The sequence below is a fragment of the Syzygium oleosum genome, unplaced genomic scaffold, assembly GCF_021117445.2.
Source record: "Syzygium oleosum isolate NSW1041296 unplaced genomic scaffold, Sole_v2.1 Sole_v2.29, whole genome shotgun sequence".
Lineage (NCBI taxonomy): Eukaryota > Viridiplantae > Streptophyta > Magnoliopsida > Myrtales > Myrtaceae > Syzygium > Syzygium oleosum.
In genome coordinates, this window is record NW_026607513.1 from 3,040,001 (window position 1) to 3,057,900 (window position 17,900).

At 38.1% G+C, this 17,900-nt stretch overlaps 2 protein-coding genes across 4 annotated transcripts; one reads left to right on the forward strand and one right to left on the reverse strand.

Annotated features, from left to right (window-relative positions):
* Nucleotides 1-2,769: 2,769 nt before the first annotated feature.
* Nucleotides 2,770-7,498, reverse strand: LOC115677828 (pentatricopeptide repeat-containing protein At1g01970). Of its 3 annotated transcripts, XM_030601043.2 has the most exons (4): nucleotides 6,398-7,293; nucleotides 5,766-6,265; nucleotides 4,465-5,301; nucleotides 2,770-3,374 (listed from the first exon to the last, which is right to left on the reverse strand). In XM_030601043.2, exons 1-3 carry the CDS (start codon nucleotides 6,507-6,509, stop codon nucleotides 4,483-4,485), a joined length of 1,431 nt encoding a protein of 476 aa, XP_030456903.2. In that variant the 5' UTR covers nucleotides 6,510-7,293; the 3' UTR covers nucleotides 2,770-3,374; nucleotides 4,465-4,482. The 3 variants fall into 3 exon arrangements, with proteins under 3 accessions (XP_030456903.2, XP_056159810.1, XP_056159811.1); XM_056303835.1 differs by lacking the exons at nucleotides 2,770-3,374; nucleotides 6,398-7,293 and adding an exon at nucleotides 7,339-7,498 and having other exon boundaries at nucleotides 4,101-5,301; nucleotides 5,766-6,279; XM_056303836.1 differs by lacking the exon at nucleotides 2,770-3,374 and having other exon boundaries at nucleotides 4,101-5,301; nucleotides 6,388-7,291.
* Nucleotides 7,499-8,840: 1,342 nt separating this feature from the next.
* LOC115677833 (tRNA-specific adenosine deaminase TAD3-like) lies at nucleotides 8,841-17,184 on the forward strand. Its single transcript, XM_056303837.1, has 10 exons — nucleotides 8,841-8,942; nucleotides 10,673-10,776; nucleotides 10,892-10,946; nucleotides 11,075-11,148; nucleotides 12,504-12,622; nucleotides 13,735-13,817; nucleotides 14,607-14,706; nucleotides 15,458-15,895; nucleotides 16,393-16,502; nucleotides 16,805-17,184. The coding sequence occupies exons 2-10, from the start codon at nucleotides 10,698-10,700 to the stop codon at nucleotides 16,995-16,997; spliced, it is 1,251 nt and encodes a 416-aa protein (XP_056159812.1). The 5' UTR covers nucleotides 8,841-8,942; nucleotides 10,673-10,697; the 3' UTR covers nucleotides 16,998-17,184.
* Nucleotides 17,185-17,900: the final 716 nt, after the last annotated feature.

Below are 17,900 nucleotides of genomic sequence, written 5' to 3' on the forward strand. Positions count from 1 at the left end.
TTCCAATTTAGAGTGTGAAGCATGTCAACTTGGCAAATTACATCTTGTTAGTTACGCTCCTCAAGTTATTAAATGAGCGATGTCTCCTTTTTCATTAGTTCATTAAGACATTTGGGTCCTTGTCGTGTTGTTTCCAATTTGGGTTTTATATACTTTGTTACTTTTGTTGATGACTATTCTAGAGTCACCTGGCTATGTCTAATGAAAAGTCGTTCATAATTATTTTCTATATTTTGTGCCTTCATTTCTGAAATTCATGCTCAGTTTGGTGTGAATGTTAAAGTTTTGCTTTCTGATAACGCAAAGGAATACTTTTCTGCACCTTTTTTCTGACTTTAACTCAACATGCTATGATGCATGAATCTTCCTATTATGATACACCACAACAAAATAGTGTAGCTGAAAGGAAGAATAGGCATTTATTGGAAGTCACCAGGTCCATGTTATTTGAGATGAAGGTCCCCAAAACTTTTTGATCTAATTATGTCCTGACTGCATGCTATCTCATTAATCGCATGCCTTCTTCTGTTTAGCGAGGTAGTATTCCTTTTTCTACTTTGTTTCCAAATCAATCATTGTTTGTCTTGCCACCTCATATTTTTTGTTGTGTCTATTTTATTTGTGATCATCGAATTGGATTATCAAAACTTGATCCTAGGGCCATCAAGTGTATGTTTCTAGGTTATTCTCGTAAGCAAAAGGGATACCATTGTTATTCTCCATCATTAAGGAAGTACTTTATAATTGTCGATGTTTCATTCTTTGAATCTACTCCTTATCATGATGGCTCGGTCACTGTTTCTGAGAAAGATGAAGACTTACATGTGACCACCATTTGGTCAACTGCTTTGGCTATTTTACCAGTATCTACACAGGAACCACCTCCTCTCAGGTCAATACTCGGCGCCCTTGAGTAGCTACTGCTTCCCCCCTTCCTCTTGTCACTACTATGTTATCTTTCGCTCCAGATTTGCCATTAGCTTACCCTCCTCTTATCTTTGATCTTGATCGTCCTATTGCTCATCACAAAGGTACACTTGCTTGCACTCAACATTCTACTGTAAACTTTATTTCATATTTTTCTGTGTCTCATTCCTTTCGGTCCTTTTTGTCCACTGTTGACCAAAATCCAATCCCCAATTCTGTAGCTAAGGCATTACAAATCCCTAGCAGGAGGATAGCTATTGAAGAAGAATTAAAGGCATTACAAGTTAATCAAACTTTGGGTTGGTACCTCTTCCTTCAGGCGAAACTGCTATTGGTTGTCAGTGGGTGTATGGTGTGAAAGTCAATCCTAATGATTCTCTTACTAGCTTAAAAGCAAGGGTTGTTGCGAAAGAATATGCTTAGGTGCATGGGGTTGACTATTTGGACACTTTTTTCTCCTTTTGCAAGCTTACATCTATTCGTATTTTGATCTCTCTTGCATGCCATATATAACTGGCTCTTGTTTCAGATTGATGTCAAAAATGCTTTCTTTTATGAGACTCTTCATGAAGAAGTGTATATGGAGCAGCCTCCGAGGTTTGTTGCTCAGGGTAGTATAGGGGACTAGTTTGCAAGTTGAAAAAGTCTTTGTATGGTTTGAAGTAGTCTCCACGAGCATGGCCTAAGGTTGTACTCTCTTTTGGATTGTCTAAATACAGAAATGATCACTCTTTTTTTTTATAAACAGTCAGAGTGAGGCAAGCTATTCTTGATTGTGTATGTTGATGATATTACCATCACGGGAGATAACTTGGTTGGTATAGATAAATTAAAGCTTTATCTTCAACAACAGTTTCAGACTAAGGACTTGGGAAAGTTGAAGTATTTCCTAGGAATCGAGGTGGCACAATCACAAAGAGGCATTGTTCTATCACAGCGGGAGTATGTTCTAGAATTGCTCATTGAGACAGGCATGTTGGGATCAAAGCCTCTTGATTCACCTGTGAAACAAGGATTTAAATTGGTTGTTGAGAGAGAAGAGATTCTTGATAATCCTAAGAGATATAGAAGACTGGTAGGTAAACTAAATTATCTCTCAGTTAATCTACCAGACATTCCTTTCCAGTTAGTGTGGTAAGCCAAGTTCTCTCTTCCCCTCGTACATCTCACTGGGACGCATTTATTTGAATTTTGAGGTACTTGAATAAGTTTCCGGGGAAATGAATTGTTTACCAAAACCATGATCATAGCAGAGTTGAAAGATTTTCTGATGATGATTGGGCAGGATCTCCAGATGATAGAAGATCAACCACCAGTTATTGTACCTTGATTGGAGGAAATCTAGTATTGTGGAAGAGTAAGAAACAAAGTGTTGTTGCTTGCTTCAGTGCAGAGTCAGAATATAAAGTCATGGCACAAGTGACACATGAATTAGTGTGGATTCATCAGCTATTGATTGAATTAGACTTTAAAACTTTAGCTCCTGTGTCTCTATGGTGTGATAATAAGGCAACAGTACATATAACTTCTAACCATGTGTTTCATGAGAGGACAAAACACAATCAGATTGACTGTCAATTTATTCGAGAAAAGTTACAGAGTGGAGTGATTCTTCCCAGTCATATTAGGATTGATGAACAACTTGCAGACATCTTTACTAAACCTTTGGGTAATGGGAAAATAGAATATATTTGTAACAAGCTGGGCATGATTAATATCTATACTCCCGGCTTGAAGGCGAGGGTTAGAGGTATAAAGGGCAAAAAAGGGAAACAGGGTAAAGTGGTCTTTAGGGTTTCTTTGTTGCTGATTACTTAATGTGTGTGTGTGTGTGTGTGTGTGTATTGGACAAACTTAATGTATATATTGACTATTATTGAATAATACAAAAAAAATCTCCCCTTTACAACTAGAAATTATGTAAAGAACATCTTACAGTAAAGCTCCTCAAGTTGAAACAGCAGCTAAGAGATAAGATCCGAGCATTGAGTCTCCAAGAATACGTCCAATAACAGCCTGAAACATCATAGTCACTGATGAGTTCACCGGTTAAGTTTTGGACTTCAGTTTCTGCCTTTCGAAAAACGAAAAACACATGATCAAGAAGCCTTTGGATTTGTCCTCCCTCATTTGTATTCGGTCCTACAAAAGTTACAGTTTAGCTCCTCGCTCAAAACCCCAGATCTAGCATTCAACGGGTGTCAGATCAGATTCCCAAATCTATTCTCATCCTTCACGATTTGGAACTAGAGAAATAACAAACTCCCTTATATGCCTTGAAGCAAACGTGCAAGCATCATGTACATGGATGCACCAGAAGGCATAAACTCCATATCCAGCCTGTTTCTGTAACCATCTTCCTTTATCTTTCATATAAGTAGGGTTGGGATTTATCATCCCATATGCAGCCACATTTCACCCAGAATCAGGCCATAAATAGAGCTTTTCTGCAAACAGACAAAATCTTATCTAATTATTTACTGAAATTATGCTAAAGAACTTGAAAGGCAAAACAATTACGACAATAATGATAACAAAGCTTCATATTTGCAGTTCACCATGTTGCCTCTATTTTCATCACCACGCTCTCTCTTTTCACAAGTAGGTCCAGAACTTTGATTGCTACAAGAAATGCACCCTCTACAGAGCTTTACATAAGTGGACAAAAATCAACCATGTCGAGGAGCATTAGCTCATGCACCTATGACAAAAGTGAAATCTCACAAGAAGAACTAAATTCACACATAGTATCATTCATTGACATGTCATACACTGTTTGTTCATATGGAGATGATTGAGCACTAGTTTCAGAATGTTCCTATCATGTGACTCTACATAGGGATTGGTCTGTCAATGGACAAATGGGGAATAGTGTTGATAATGAAGCAGCGAGTATGAGAACAGTTAGAATCATAATGCACGGTGTGTTTGTGAAGTAGCAGATATAGGAAAGTCAAAATCAAAATAAAATTGCTTGAAGTACTTTCTTTTCTAAGTGTATGTGGCTGATATTTTGTCCCAAAGACCTCTCTAGTTCTCTGAGCAAAAGTGGACAGAGAGCTCAACTTCATTCATTATCAAAATCATCAGCCAATCAACAGAAAATAGCTAAACTTTGGCTATAAATACTGAGGCTTCCAATACACTGCTGAATTACCAATAATTCAAAAGAATGAGAAGAATAGAAATACATTTTTATAAGAAAATTGGGAACATGGCTAAGTAAAAATTCTTTGAAGAAGTTACAGCTTTTGATTGGGAAGGAACTACACAATGCCAAACCCAAAGAATATATTCAACCAATGGACATTTCATCTCTAAAAGAGTCTAATTATATTAGACATGTCTCCAAGAGGAGATAGTTACAAAAAGCAAAGCCTCTATTTGCCAGTTAGAAACAACCGCCCAATTTGTAGAAACTTAGGAAACAATTACCATGAGGACAGAAGCAGAATAAAGTTTGCATTTCTAAGAAATACTAGTTTCCTGATGATTGTTTCATATACGCGAAATGACTTTTTGTTTTTTGCCACTTACCAGGAAGCTTCAATTTATCTAAAACGTGCACATTCCATGATTAGTTTCCTTAGCTGCATACTCTCTTAAGACTAGCTCCACTGCATACTCTCTTAAGACTAGCTCCACTTGTTTTACCACCCCGAGTCTGCGGAGCCATCCAGCAAGTCTTTCGAATGCTACTTTTCCAATTACGATACCATCTCTCTCCAAATCTATCAGAAAGTCCAGTGCTTTGTTTATCTTGTTCTCTCTTTCATATGCATGCAGAACGAGGGCCACACATTTATCACTAGGTTCAATACCGGCCTTCCTCATATTCTCAAAGGCAACAAGGGCCTTGTCACTTTGTCCTGTAGTTGCATAGGCATTTATAAGTAGCCCGCATAGCCTAGCATCTGGAATAATCCCTGCAAACTGAATAGCATCAAAAACCCTCTGAGCTCCATCAGTGTTGCCAATCATGGAATACGCTCTCAATAGTGCCTTGTAAACTTCACTTCCAGCAAAGATCTCTAGTTCATCCATTTCTCTCAGTAAAATCTCTCCTTGTTCAGGCATTCCAGCTCTAATGTAGGCCATGACCATTGAGCCAAATGACCTTTTATCCAATGGCAATCCAAGCAGCTTGATTTCTTCAAATGTTTTATTCGCCAGCTCAAAATGCCCAGCCTTGCTGTACATATCAACCATAGCAGTCAAGGTAACCTGATCACAGATAAAGCCTCTTTGCTTCATGCCTAGAAGAGCTTCTTCTGCATCTTGAAGTTGGTTTTGCTTTCCATACCAATGGATTAGTTTTGTATAGTCACGAACATTAGCTTCGAAAGATTCTTCTAACATAGCAAGTTCTGCCACCTAGAAACAGTCTGAGGAATCATGAGTTGAATTTAAGAATTTCTTTGTAAATTGTGTAAATCAGATTAACAAAGCATGAGGATCCTCACGATTCAACAATTGTCATGCAAACAATTTCGAACACATCCACAAATGGGAGCACCTTGACAACCATCCAGTACTATACTGTCAAGAAGAAACTCTCACTCCTCGCACAAGCTAACAATCACTAGTTCACTAGATTTCGACGGCTCTTTTTCCAGGCCACCATCCACAAAATTCTGATCTAATTGCAGAAACTTGAGTTTGCAAGATGACAAATTACAGCTCTTTCCAACAGCAAAAGCTAAATGTCAACACGAAAAATCAAATTCATTAACATAGCATGAAAATCTTTCAACTCATGCTCTTCCAACAGACAGAGATGCTGCATCACAGCTTAAACAGCTAACAAACAACCAATGAAATCAAACGAGGGCAGGTACCTCAAGATGAGCATGATGATTCAGCTTCTTCAATTCTTTCAGAACTGCGAGCCAATCGGCTCTACTGGGCTTCATAATCCTCACCCAAGCAGCCAAAACATCTGACAAGCTCGCCCTTTGAGGATCAAAACATATGATTTGCCTCATCAACGCCTTGCACCTTTTTGTCATCTTAAAAGGAAGATTAGATATGGCAATCCTTTGCTCCTCAGTAGCATGAGGTCCCACCTCGACCCACTTGAAACTCGGCCTACCCTCTTCAAGGTTCTCAGTTTTTGCAACATTTTCACCACCAGCTGGGGAAGAAAACAGAGGTGAAGCAAGACAAGGAGCGCCCTTGCTACAATGAGGTTGAACAAGAAAGTGAATTGAAGATGGAGAATGTTGTGGCCCGATGCTTGTGAGTCGCCATCTTTGCAGGTCAAGGTTTGACACCAGATTGAATGAAGAACTTGGCGCTGTTGCAGACATGGAAGCTGTGCAGTTTCGGCTCCACTGGGCTGCAGAATGAAAACTGAATGGGAAGAACCCCAATGAACTATCATCTTTGGCCACCGCCATTAACCCTCACTTCCACCGCCATTAATCACTAAAAGTTTAACAAATACAAACCAAGCAGTACCAATATGCACCTAAGGAGAACGTAAAAACTGGAATGCGGCTAATGAAATTTAGCAGAAAATCGTCATGCGTATCAGTGATTTGAAACCATATTTCTCGCCGGAAACCACCGCTAATCACCATTGAGTCACATAGAATGCATACAATAGCGGAAAGGGTGGTCAGTAAAGTACTCGAAGAAGATAAAATCAGATCATCAATAAGTGAAGATAAATCTAGCTTGACAGGAAATGGACTAGCAAACACCACAAGTAGTTAGTTTTTTAAAAAAAAAAAAATCATCCGAGACATGACGGATTGCTTTCCATATGATCAATAACACAAGCTAACAATCACAAATCTGACTTATGCATTTCGTCCAACAAATGGTGAGCATCTCGGAAAATTATTCTCTATGCGATACTAATGCAACATTTCAATCCAGATGCTTCTAGAAAAGGTTTAATTCATATCAGTGAAGAATAGTTTCAATCCCGATCACTTTTCAAGCAAATATTGACATCGACTTCAAACTCAACTTTCACTTGCGAAATAAGCAATGCAGAGAGAGTGTTTCGAACCTCACGCTCATACATCTTACTACAAAAATCAACACACAAACATTTTACAGGTAAAATTCACTCAAGACCTTTCTCGACTTCTTCCACGACCGGCAAACACAAACTTCAATCCCGCGAACGTGCTTCAACGACTTACTCATGCACACAAACATTACGCATGACCGGAATTTTAAACGTCTGTACCGAACAACAACCCACTCCAGATGCTAAGCATGATAACACTCCTTCAGATTTGCCACACGAGTTTCGCTCGGGCATTTCAACGAACACATGGCAGGCATCTCAGTTTAGCGATGGAGACGCAAGAGCGAAGCAGCAATTTTAAACACAACTAGAGTTCTCGGGCTCTGTCTCTCGCGTACAGAGCAGCGGAAACAGAGCATAACCAATACCTTGAAAGAAAAGCAACAACAGGCCTTGAATCGAACGACGATCAAATCGGAGGGAGAAGTCGTCAGAGTCAGAGACAATGACGATGGAATGAAAGACAATGGTCGGTCGTCTGGAAGTTTTTTAGACGAAGGTGGGAGAGATAACCACGGTCTAAATTGGAACAATAAGCTTGTGGATAAAGTTGGGTATTATGGGGAATCTTTTCCATATAGGCCCAAACTTTTGATATGTGTTAGCCAAGCCCTGATACTTTTGATTTTTTGAGTAGATGTAATGTGCTTCAGGAATTGGGAAAATAACACAAATAATCTCTGAATTTCGATTCAATATGCAATTTAGTCTTTGAACTTTTAATTTATTTAATATAGTTCCTGAACTTTAACCTAATGTTAAATAAGGTTCTTGAACTTTTATTTTGTTCAATATCAACTCTGAACTTTTGTTACATGTTCAATTCAGTCCCTGAACTATATGAAAATAATCAATGTAATCCTTTCCATTAATTCAAATTCAAGGACTACATTAAACATTTTTATATAATTTAGGGACTGAATTGAACATGTACCAAAAGTTAAGGGATGACATTGAATAAAATAAAAGTTCAAGAACCACATTGAACATTAGCCTTAAATTTAGGGATTACATCGAACAAATTAAAAGTTAAAGGAAGAAATTACACATTAGGCCAAAGTTTAGGGATTATTTGTGTCATTATCTCTTAGAAATTTGTTCTCAATCGAGCATTTCTTCTTTTTATTTTCTCCATAGCCATAATGTTTTTGAGAAATCTGTCTCAATTGAGTCCAGATTGATTGGCCCCCGAATAAATCAAATGGACTGGAGGCCCAATTAGATGACAAGAATAACATCATCTTAAAATCGAGCAAATCAAATCGTCATGGTTCGCAACATCCACCGGTAACTCCACCTGCGCATGGAGGAAGATCTTGAAGGCTAGTTCTTTCCCCAAGCATCTTATTAAGTATCAAAATGGTAATGGTCGGTCCACATATCTTCGGACTGACAAGTTTTACACCCCTCGTGATTTTCTTTTAGAATCTTGTTCTCAATGAGTTTATATACGACTGATCTCGCATCTCAATAAGCTAGAACTAAGGTTCTTTATTTGGAGTCTGATTCTTAATAAGCAGTGCAAATGTTAAACTCGCTAATCAAAAGGAAAATAAAAGCTCTAATATTATCTCCTCCATAAGTTCCACTTTCCATCCCTTTACTTTCATCGCTTATCTAGTTAGGACTCTCATTTTCAATTTATCCAATCAAATTTAGAGGTGAGCAACCGAACCCATTCAACTCGGAAATCGGTCCGAACAAGTCTTACCCATTTGACTCTACCTGCGCATGGAGGAGGAACCCATTTAATAGGCGGGGAGCGCAGCTTTCTTGGAGATTGATTCCTTCTTCGTTTTTTCTTTTCTTTTTTGGGTATCTTGGGGGTGGATTCCCCTGTATTTGAATCTTGTTTCTTGATCGACTCTTCAGAGAGAGAGAGAGGGGGCCGTCAATATTCATTGACGTCGATAATCATATTGAAAAATCCATCGAGACAATATTATCCGATTTGATCGTCGTTCAGTTCAAGGTCTGTTCTGTTGTTGCTTTTCTTTCGAGGTATTGGTCATGCTCTGTTTCCGTTGCTCTGTACGCGAGAGACAGAGGCCGAGAACTCTAGTTGTGTGTTCCATGTGAAAATAGTCTCCAATTGACGATCCATTTATTGATTTGAGCCTCATTTGATGATATTGTGGTCGTATGGTTTGAAATCGCTGCTTCGCTCTGTCATCTCGATCACTAAACCGAGATGCCTTCCATATGTTCGTTGAAATGCCTGAGTGAAACCCGTGTGCAAATCTGAGGAGTGTTATCATGCTTAGCATCTGGATTGGTAGTTGTTCGGTACAGACGTTTAAAATTCCCGTCATGCGTAATGTTTGTGTGATCGAGTAAGTCGTTGAAGCACGTTCGCGGGATTGAAGTTTGTGTTTGCCAGTCGTGGAAGAAGTCGAGAAAGGTCTTGAGTGAATTTACCTGTAAAATATTTGTATGTCGATTGTTGTAGTAAGATGTATGAGCGTAAGGTTCGAAACACTCTCTCTGCATAGCTTATTTCGCATGTGTAAGTTGAGTTTGAAGTCGATGTCAATATTTGTTTGAAAAGTGATCGGGATTGAACCTATTCTTCACTGATATGAATTAAACCTTTTCTAGGAGCATCTGGATTGAAATGTCGCATTGATATCACATACAGAATCATTTTCCGAGATGCTCACCATTTGTTCGACGAAATGCGTGAATCAGATTTGTGATTGTTAGCTCGTGTTATTGATCGTTTAGAAAGCAATCCGTCATGTCTGAGATGATTTTTTCAAAAAAACTAGTAACTTGGGGTGTTTGCTAGTCCATTTCCTGTCAACCGAGATTTTCCTTTACTTTTTGATGATCTGATCTTTATTGTTTTCGAGTACTTTACGGAGCACCCCTTTCTGCTATTGTATGCATTCTATGTGACTCAATGGTTTCAAATCACTGATACGCACGACGATTTTTTGGTAAATTTCATTAGCCGAATTTCTGTTTTTACATTCTCTTCCTGTGCATATTGGTACTGCTTGGTTCGTATTTGTTAAACGTTTGGTGGTTAATTTTGGTGGACGTGAGGGTTAACGGCAGTGGCCGAAGATCATAGTTCACTGGGGTTATCCGGTGACATAGGAACGTGCTATGGTCAATTCATGTTAAATTTGGACTTAATGCTCCAAATTGATGCGCCCAAAAGTTACTGAAAATAAGCCTGACTTTTCTGGTCATGATTTGGGGGTCTCTATGTGTCATAAATTTCAATCAAATTTGATGCCACTTTGATCACATTAGCATATACTTTTGTATGCTGAGTCGAAAGTGGAAATTCATGTTAATAATGCTGTACTTGTTACGAATTTGTTGGCATCATGGCTGTCACAGCTGCATATGCTTGTTTCATAGTTAAAAGTGCCATACATGATCAAGATTTGTTGGATACCTGATTGTAAACGTTATCCTTGACTGGAATTGGCTGGATTAGCATTGGAATTTGCTGGCCGTGACTTTAGAGCCTCAAATTTAACCTCAATTTGATCCTAATTTGAGACTGTACTGATAATAAGAGCTTACATACACATGTGAGAAGATATTGCATCAATCCTGAGTTGATTTCTTGCCAAATGCTTGTGATTTCGGGTCATGTCCTCTGTTTCAATACAGATCATAAGAGCTTACAACACGACGTTATGACTTCTCTCTGCTTTCGTCCTCGATCACCTCCTGTTGGGCCAGTGACGAAAGCTAGCTGTGAAGAGTAATGAGCAGTGAGAACAATGCGTGGCGAATCATCCACGTTCCTGCCAGGCCACCATTTCCTCCTGATCAGCAACTCACAGGTTTGTTCTTAACAGATGACTGACGAATCCTAAGTGAAATATCTGAAATTCACTTTTGCTGATGTATTTTGCGCTACGGAATTGGCATTTTGTTGTGTTTTTCTTTTGCAAGCAGTGAACATGGTCGCTGCTCAGATTGAGCAGCCAAAGCTCACGAACACAATAATAAGGTCAGTCTTACTGTTTTGCGTTAGACTCTATGTATTAAGCTTGTTCTGCGCTTCTCAGACCTTCCTGTTTCATATATGGTTTGATTTTTCGCTCAAATTTGGGAGTCGATTGTTTGGTTATTGGTTAGGCGTTTGAGTCAAATTGCACCATTGGAGGACCTCCATCACGTGAAGCGGGTGAAGAAGAAGTGTCTCGAAGGAGGTAGTTCTTGGTTCATGAGCATATCTGTGTTATGTGGTATCTCGTTTTGTTACTGGTGGATTGGTCACTTAATGATAATATTTGAACATCATTGTTTCTTGCATCTTTGAAATTGAGGAACAATTTTTGCTGTGCATGTCATCTTGTAATATTAAGATGGAAATTGTTAGTGGAGCTTCACTCATCAGGATTGGAGCTTTACTAATTAAGTGAGCATAAGAGTGATTGCTTAACTGGGTCTTTCCATTGCCCTTTGTTCCTGGGTTACCCTTTAAAAGTTCAATAAAGATCATCAAAATATTTTTTTCCTCCTGCGAAGGTTATTTAACAGGAACAATTTCATGCAAAGAATTAAAATTCTGGTGTTTATACTCACGTGTGTAGTTCTTGATCAGACGTCAGTCCTGTGTATTTACTGCTTTTAAGTAACAGAAAAGAGGGATTAGAATCTTCTGACCCCATGCATGTCAATTGTCATCGGATTGAAGAAATTATATCTAAACTTTTAAGCCCCAAAGCTATGAGAAAGCTTTTTCTGCATTGGAAGCACCACAAATCATTAACTTGAGTATAGAAAGTCAATCAGCATTAGATATTTAAAGTAATATTCACATCACCTATGTAATTCCTCCACAAGACACTTTCTCCTAAGCCACACTATAGAGTGATGAAGCTGTGGTTGTCGGTGGATGGTTTGCTTATGTTGTGGGGTGAATGAGGGGTGCTCCTTACCTCCTCCAGTCTCGATGCGTATCCTATATTTTCTCCTTCTACTGCCGGAAATTCTTTTGAGGGACTCTTATGAAAATCAAAATGAATGATTCAGGAAGCATGTTTTCTGCTGAAACTCAAATTTTACCATTGGTTTCTGGTGTTGGGCTTGTTTTCTAATACGTATTAGCTATGCAAGGCGTTGAAAAACCTGATGAACAATCATGAAAATAACCTGTATTGCTTGTTAGTTTACGTGCTCAGTTTGTTGTTTTTCCCTTATCAATCATGAAAATTGATTGAATAGGATTACCATCCTTCTTATCTGCAGATGATGTGAAGAGAAGGAACATTAGCAGGAAGTAAATAGGATTGACAGATAAAAAGAGTTAAGAAAACAAGAAACCAAATAAAAACAGTGACCCACTCAACATATGGTAATTTGCTTTTGAGGATGAACTGGTAATTGTCTTGAAGAATCTTCTAATTATTTACTATGCAAGGTCTATTTGATGGAAACCTGGGATAGCTGTTCGTATTTTTTCATCAACAAATCATCTTTTACCTACCAGCTTTTCAACAATTCTTTAACTAATTTCTTATGGATTTGTTGAACTATTTGGTTGTTGTAATGGTTTTGACAGGAAAAATTCAGCTATCAGTGATCTTATGTCTGGTTCCTGAAAATGGTGATTTTGATGGAATTCCATGTGACATGAAGGATGTAATTAATTCTTATCAGTTGAGTCCTTTTGTGGCAAAAGTGGGTTGTTTTCTTCTTAGTGTTCTATGTTGATTTTTTCATATTTTACATTATCTTCAATAACTTGTAGAGAGAACCATATGATGATATCCGTGAGTGGTGATGTCTACTTATGGAGCATCTTATACTACCATGAACCGCTGGCGTAGTTGACATCTGTTCATGCCATTTCTCTTCTTACATTTTTCAAGTTCTACAAAATTTTATTTCGCGAATTCTCCCTCCTTTATCTTTTGACGGAACATCTCATTTAAGTAATCAATGCATATCGGGTGATATGTCTGCATCAAATTGTCGTTTAGCTGAAAAGAGTTTTTTCGCAGTGATCTCCTTTCTGCTGCTTTGGGAGGTATATTTTGTGTTTATGACCAAAATAGACCATTATGGGCTTTGCATGGGAATTTCTTTTGGTTTTTTCTTTCAATGCTTTATAGGTTATTTATGCCAAAGAGGGCTTCTTCGCATTGGTTGTTGTACACTAATATTGCTTGCTCTATTATGTCCGCACATCCAATGAACTGTACTTTCAAGTGAATGCATTGTTGGAACATCTTTACTGGTTGATAAAGTAACAGTAAACATCTGCATTATCAATGGCATTAGATTCTGTAAAATAGCACTTACAGTGGCTGGATAGGATGTCACTGTGTATGTAGATTAATTTGGCGTTCAGATTCTGAATTTAAATGAAATTTCCATCTCTTGAATTTTTTATCATTTTTCTTTTTCATCACGTAAATTGTTTATTCGAGTACATTATGGCATGACAAGAAGCCATGTTTATAGCCCGGAATAAAGTCGGGGTAGGATATAACATAACCTATCTAATATTAGGTGGAAGCGCACATCCTTCTCAAAATTTTCTAAGTGCATAGATGATTTTAATATTAGGAACGTCTATTAGTTGTAAATAAAATTCTAAAGCTTAATCTGCTGCATATCATGCTTATCTGAATCTGTATATATTTGTACATTCAAATATGCTTGTAAGAAGATATATTACATAAGAACTCCCTGTAACATGTAACCTGAAAATGGCATTGTTTCACTTGATTATGTGATGGCAAAGTAAGATTTTGTTCTTTGTACTTGCTCATGCTATTTTTTGATAGGTCTGCAAATATGCTGCATCATCAACGGAAGAGTGGGTAGAACAGTGCAAGCTATGGCCCACCTCATATCATCCACCAACCTAGTACGTCTCTTTTAAAATTTCGCATCCGTAATGGTAATGCATGTTCATCTCCTAAGATCAAATATTGCCATCATGTTTTAGGGCATTTTTGTAGTTTTAGGGTATTTGCATCAGCATGTGCAGATGGCTCTCGTTCTAATGTTTTGTCAATTAAAGGAGAAGGTTAAGGTGGTTTTTCCGGGATAACTTCCTTATGAATTTCGATATTCTCTTGGGCAGCTTTGGGTGCTCATTTTAAACTTTTTACCTCCTTCAGAATTTATTTCCAAGCAGATAAGTTGGAAGTTGGAGTCCAAAAACCAAAGACTCACAAAAAGTTGCAGTTTGAGTGGCCATCTAAAATTTGATAAGCTTTGTTTTTGGAAATTTAGGATGTGATTGATTTTACTTAATTCAGCTGAGTTATATCAGTTTTGGTTGCGTCTGGACTGAGAGGAGTTTTGTGTCATGTATAAAGCAGAGGATTTACTCTCAAATCATGCATAAGGGCTACTAATGAATCGTGACTCTAGAGACCAAGGGTTGCCTAGTTGGTTGAAATCACTCTTTTCAAGGCCCTAGGCCAGGTTTAAGTCATATCATTCTCCTCTCCCACCTTTTGCAATCAAACTTAATCCAAGGGAGTTTGTGCAAATCTCTGTCTTTTATTTTTGCATTTCCCAATTTTACTTCTTGTCAATGATCAAGAGGAACTATTGTTCCTCTATTTTCATGTGTGTTATGTGCGGTTATCCGTACCTTATGTCAATACTAGATTGTTCTCTTGACTACTGATTTTCCACATAGCAGCAATATCAGTGGCATAACTGGGTTTAGTGAAGAAGACTCACAATCAGTTGTAAGTTTTATGAAGTATGCTCTGGAATTGGCAAAATCTCATGGTAATGTGGTAAGTGTTCGGGTTTTCCCTTGACTTGCTATTAATGAATGCAACTTTGTTTGATTTCTTCAAGTTAGCTGCTAATGATATCTCAGACTAGTCTAGATCTGAGAGGTCTTGGATATGAGTCCTACCCTGGCCTCCTCATCTTACCAAAAAAAAGAAAATTCTCTTATACATGGCAATCATTTCTTTCTGAGGGTTATACTGCTTAGACAATTTGGGAGACAACCTTCCCTTTGTCCTACTTTTTTTTCTCCTTTGAATCAGTGTTATATGAAGTTACGCACATCCAAGTACATGTTTGACAAGTTTCATTTCTAACTGCTCATGTGTTTGCACTTTCAACATTTTTCCCATCAAGTCTTAGAGGGTTCATCATAGCTTGCAATGGCTCATGGGAATCATTTTGGGTTCGGTAACAAGAAGTGAGATTTACTTGTTGTAATTAACTTGACAGGAATACGAAGTTTTATGTGAAAGGAACGTTTATGGATTTTTGAACCAAAATACAAGAAGAAATCTGTTTTATAAAAGTGGAAAACAATCCAATCATTTCAAAGGTTGGGTCCTTTAGACAGTTATCCCTTGAAATGTTCATGCATAGGCATAGTAAAATAGAGTTTTCGGGAAGGAAATATAGCACTTAATCTTGCTCCCCAATCGTGCGTCCAATTTTGTTTTAAGCTGGTGTGGGCACCTCTTATGTTGTGGAAATTGCACAAATTTTGCTTTTGTTACCCCCTTCTCTTGTCTACAGGTAGTCAATGCTGCAGCCATTGTAGATCCTCTATCTAATCAAGTGATTGGAAGGGCATGTGATGAAGTCTGCTATTGGCATACTCCAGAAACAGAAGTTGCTGCTGAATGTAGTAGTTCCACCAAATCTCCTGCTGACATGACCGGATCGATAAAACATGACTTATGTCTTCAACGATGTTCCTCAGGTGGGCCGGAGCAAGTTGAGACATTCGTTTCTTGTTTACATCCTCGGTGGTGTGTAGATGAACGGACTCACAGGAGCTCTTCATTTTGGCACCCGTTGCGACACGCTGCGATAGTGGCCATTGAATCATCTGCTGTCAGGGACAGACGCTTATTCCATGATGTGAGATATGAAGATGAAGTTACCCAAGAGGAGTGTAATCTATCTCCTGCAAAGTCTCAAGCAAAAAGACAGAAAAATGATGTCGCCGAGGTAAACTTTTTCTTTACATGTGAAGGAAATCCTGGCAAACCTTTCCAGCATGATAATGGCATCTAAGTGTCACCTGTTTCTCTGTTTTGAAGTGCATGATCTTTTCTCAACATTTGTGAATATCATCATACTAGTTCATCTGTTATTGCTCAACTCAAACGTCTATTAGCTCTCGAATGGTTGGTTGTGTGCATGTTATAATCATCCCTTAGTCAATTTCATTGTCTCGATAGACTTGCTAAAAGTCAAATCTGTATATACGATGATCATTAAGTGAACACCTTTTGATGACAACGCTTACTCGATCAATAATACATGCATTGTCCACCAAATAACTAGTTGGCATTAAAGATGAAATATTTGAGGATTAGTGGGCACTGAACATATGGAACCAATTATTGCATTTGATTCTATAGCTCGATTCTGTGCTTCTTATTTGCATTTAATCAGACGATATGTCGGCTTGGCACTGACATCTTATAATTGTGGGAATTCAGGTCGACAATGATGACAAACATGATGATGCTCATGGAAAAGGTGATCTCTCTAGTAGACCATATTTATGCACTGGCAATGACATCTACCTTGTTTGGGAGCCATGCATAATGTAAGTTAAACAAATCGACTGTAAATATCTGGTTTGGTGCATGTGCAGGCTATTTGTCTCATTATCATTTGCCCAAAATCCCTAAGATTCTGCCTCAGAAAGTTGTGATTCTTTGCACATGCACTTTACATTCCTGTCCTCTTTCAACATTAGATATTTTTCACATTTAAGACCTGGATAAAATAGCATGGGAAGTTGCATGTCTTTTGGCGGAACAAGCGTTACAAGTCATAGATTTTCTGAAATAGAGTGATGGATCTCCTGATATTGAGCTTTTCTGTTGCATCTCGTCTTGTTTTAAGGTGTGCGATGGCACTTCTGCATCAGAGAATCAAACGTGTGTTTTACGCTTTTCCTAATTCGAATGCGGGAGCGTTGGGCAGCGTTCACCGGCTACAAGGCGAGAAAAGCTTGAATCATCACTATGCGGTGTTCAGGGTTGTGGTGCCAGATGATCTCCTTGACAAAGCCAAAACATTGATATCTGGGAGCTGAGGATGAGAATGTCGAGTTGAGGATGCCTCGAATTTTGCAGGAAGAAGATAGTAGGAAGAATTTATTGCAATAATTATCTTCTTGGTCGTCAGATTTTGGATTTTTTCAACCCTTTCTAATCTCTTTAAGTATGATAAGTAGTCAAAGTCAACCGTAAGTTAAGAAATGCATGGTTCTTTTTATGGGATCCATAATGAATCTTTCTACCTCTAAAACGTGATTTATTACGACTAATAAGGAAGCATGAACAAAATACATATAAAAAAAAGGATTTGAGTAAGAAATAAATTGCATAAATGAACCTTGAATACGTCATATTTACGTGGTTCGGCATTGTGCCAACTACATGGGAAGAGATGATCAAGATGGTTCCATTATAATCGGTAAAGAAGATATTAGAATCATTTAATCACAGCACTCCCAAGTGTTTTCCAATTCTAGATTAAACCCGGACTTACAAGAATCAATCACAAAAAAGTAGTTTTATTAACTGTCAGTTTCTTGAATGATGGTTCTCAATGCTGTTTAGGTCTCTTGCAAGTTTTCATATATGTTGAGCATACTCAATAACAAAATTATATGCAAAACAACCATAAGCCCTTTTCCGATGTCAACATGGACTTCATCTTTAGTGAAGAAAAGAAGTCTTGTGGGAAATTAATTTCCTTTTTTGCATCACCAACAATCCTGTTGGCAAGAGTCCAACAATATGGCCCGAGTTTCCTTGTGATTCAATTATAGATCAAATTTCAAAACAATCATAATTAACTTAGTGCCATGATCAATGAATCTTCACCTTGATGAGAAGTCCAATTTCATTTCATCAGTTGTCGTTTCTCCCAAACACGTCGTTTCTCCCAAACACCTCTGGACTCCTCACTTATTATAGAAACTAACCAAATT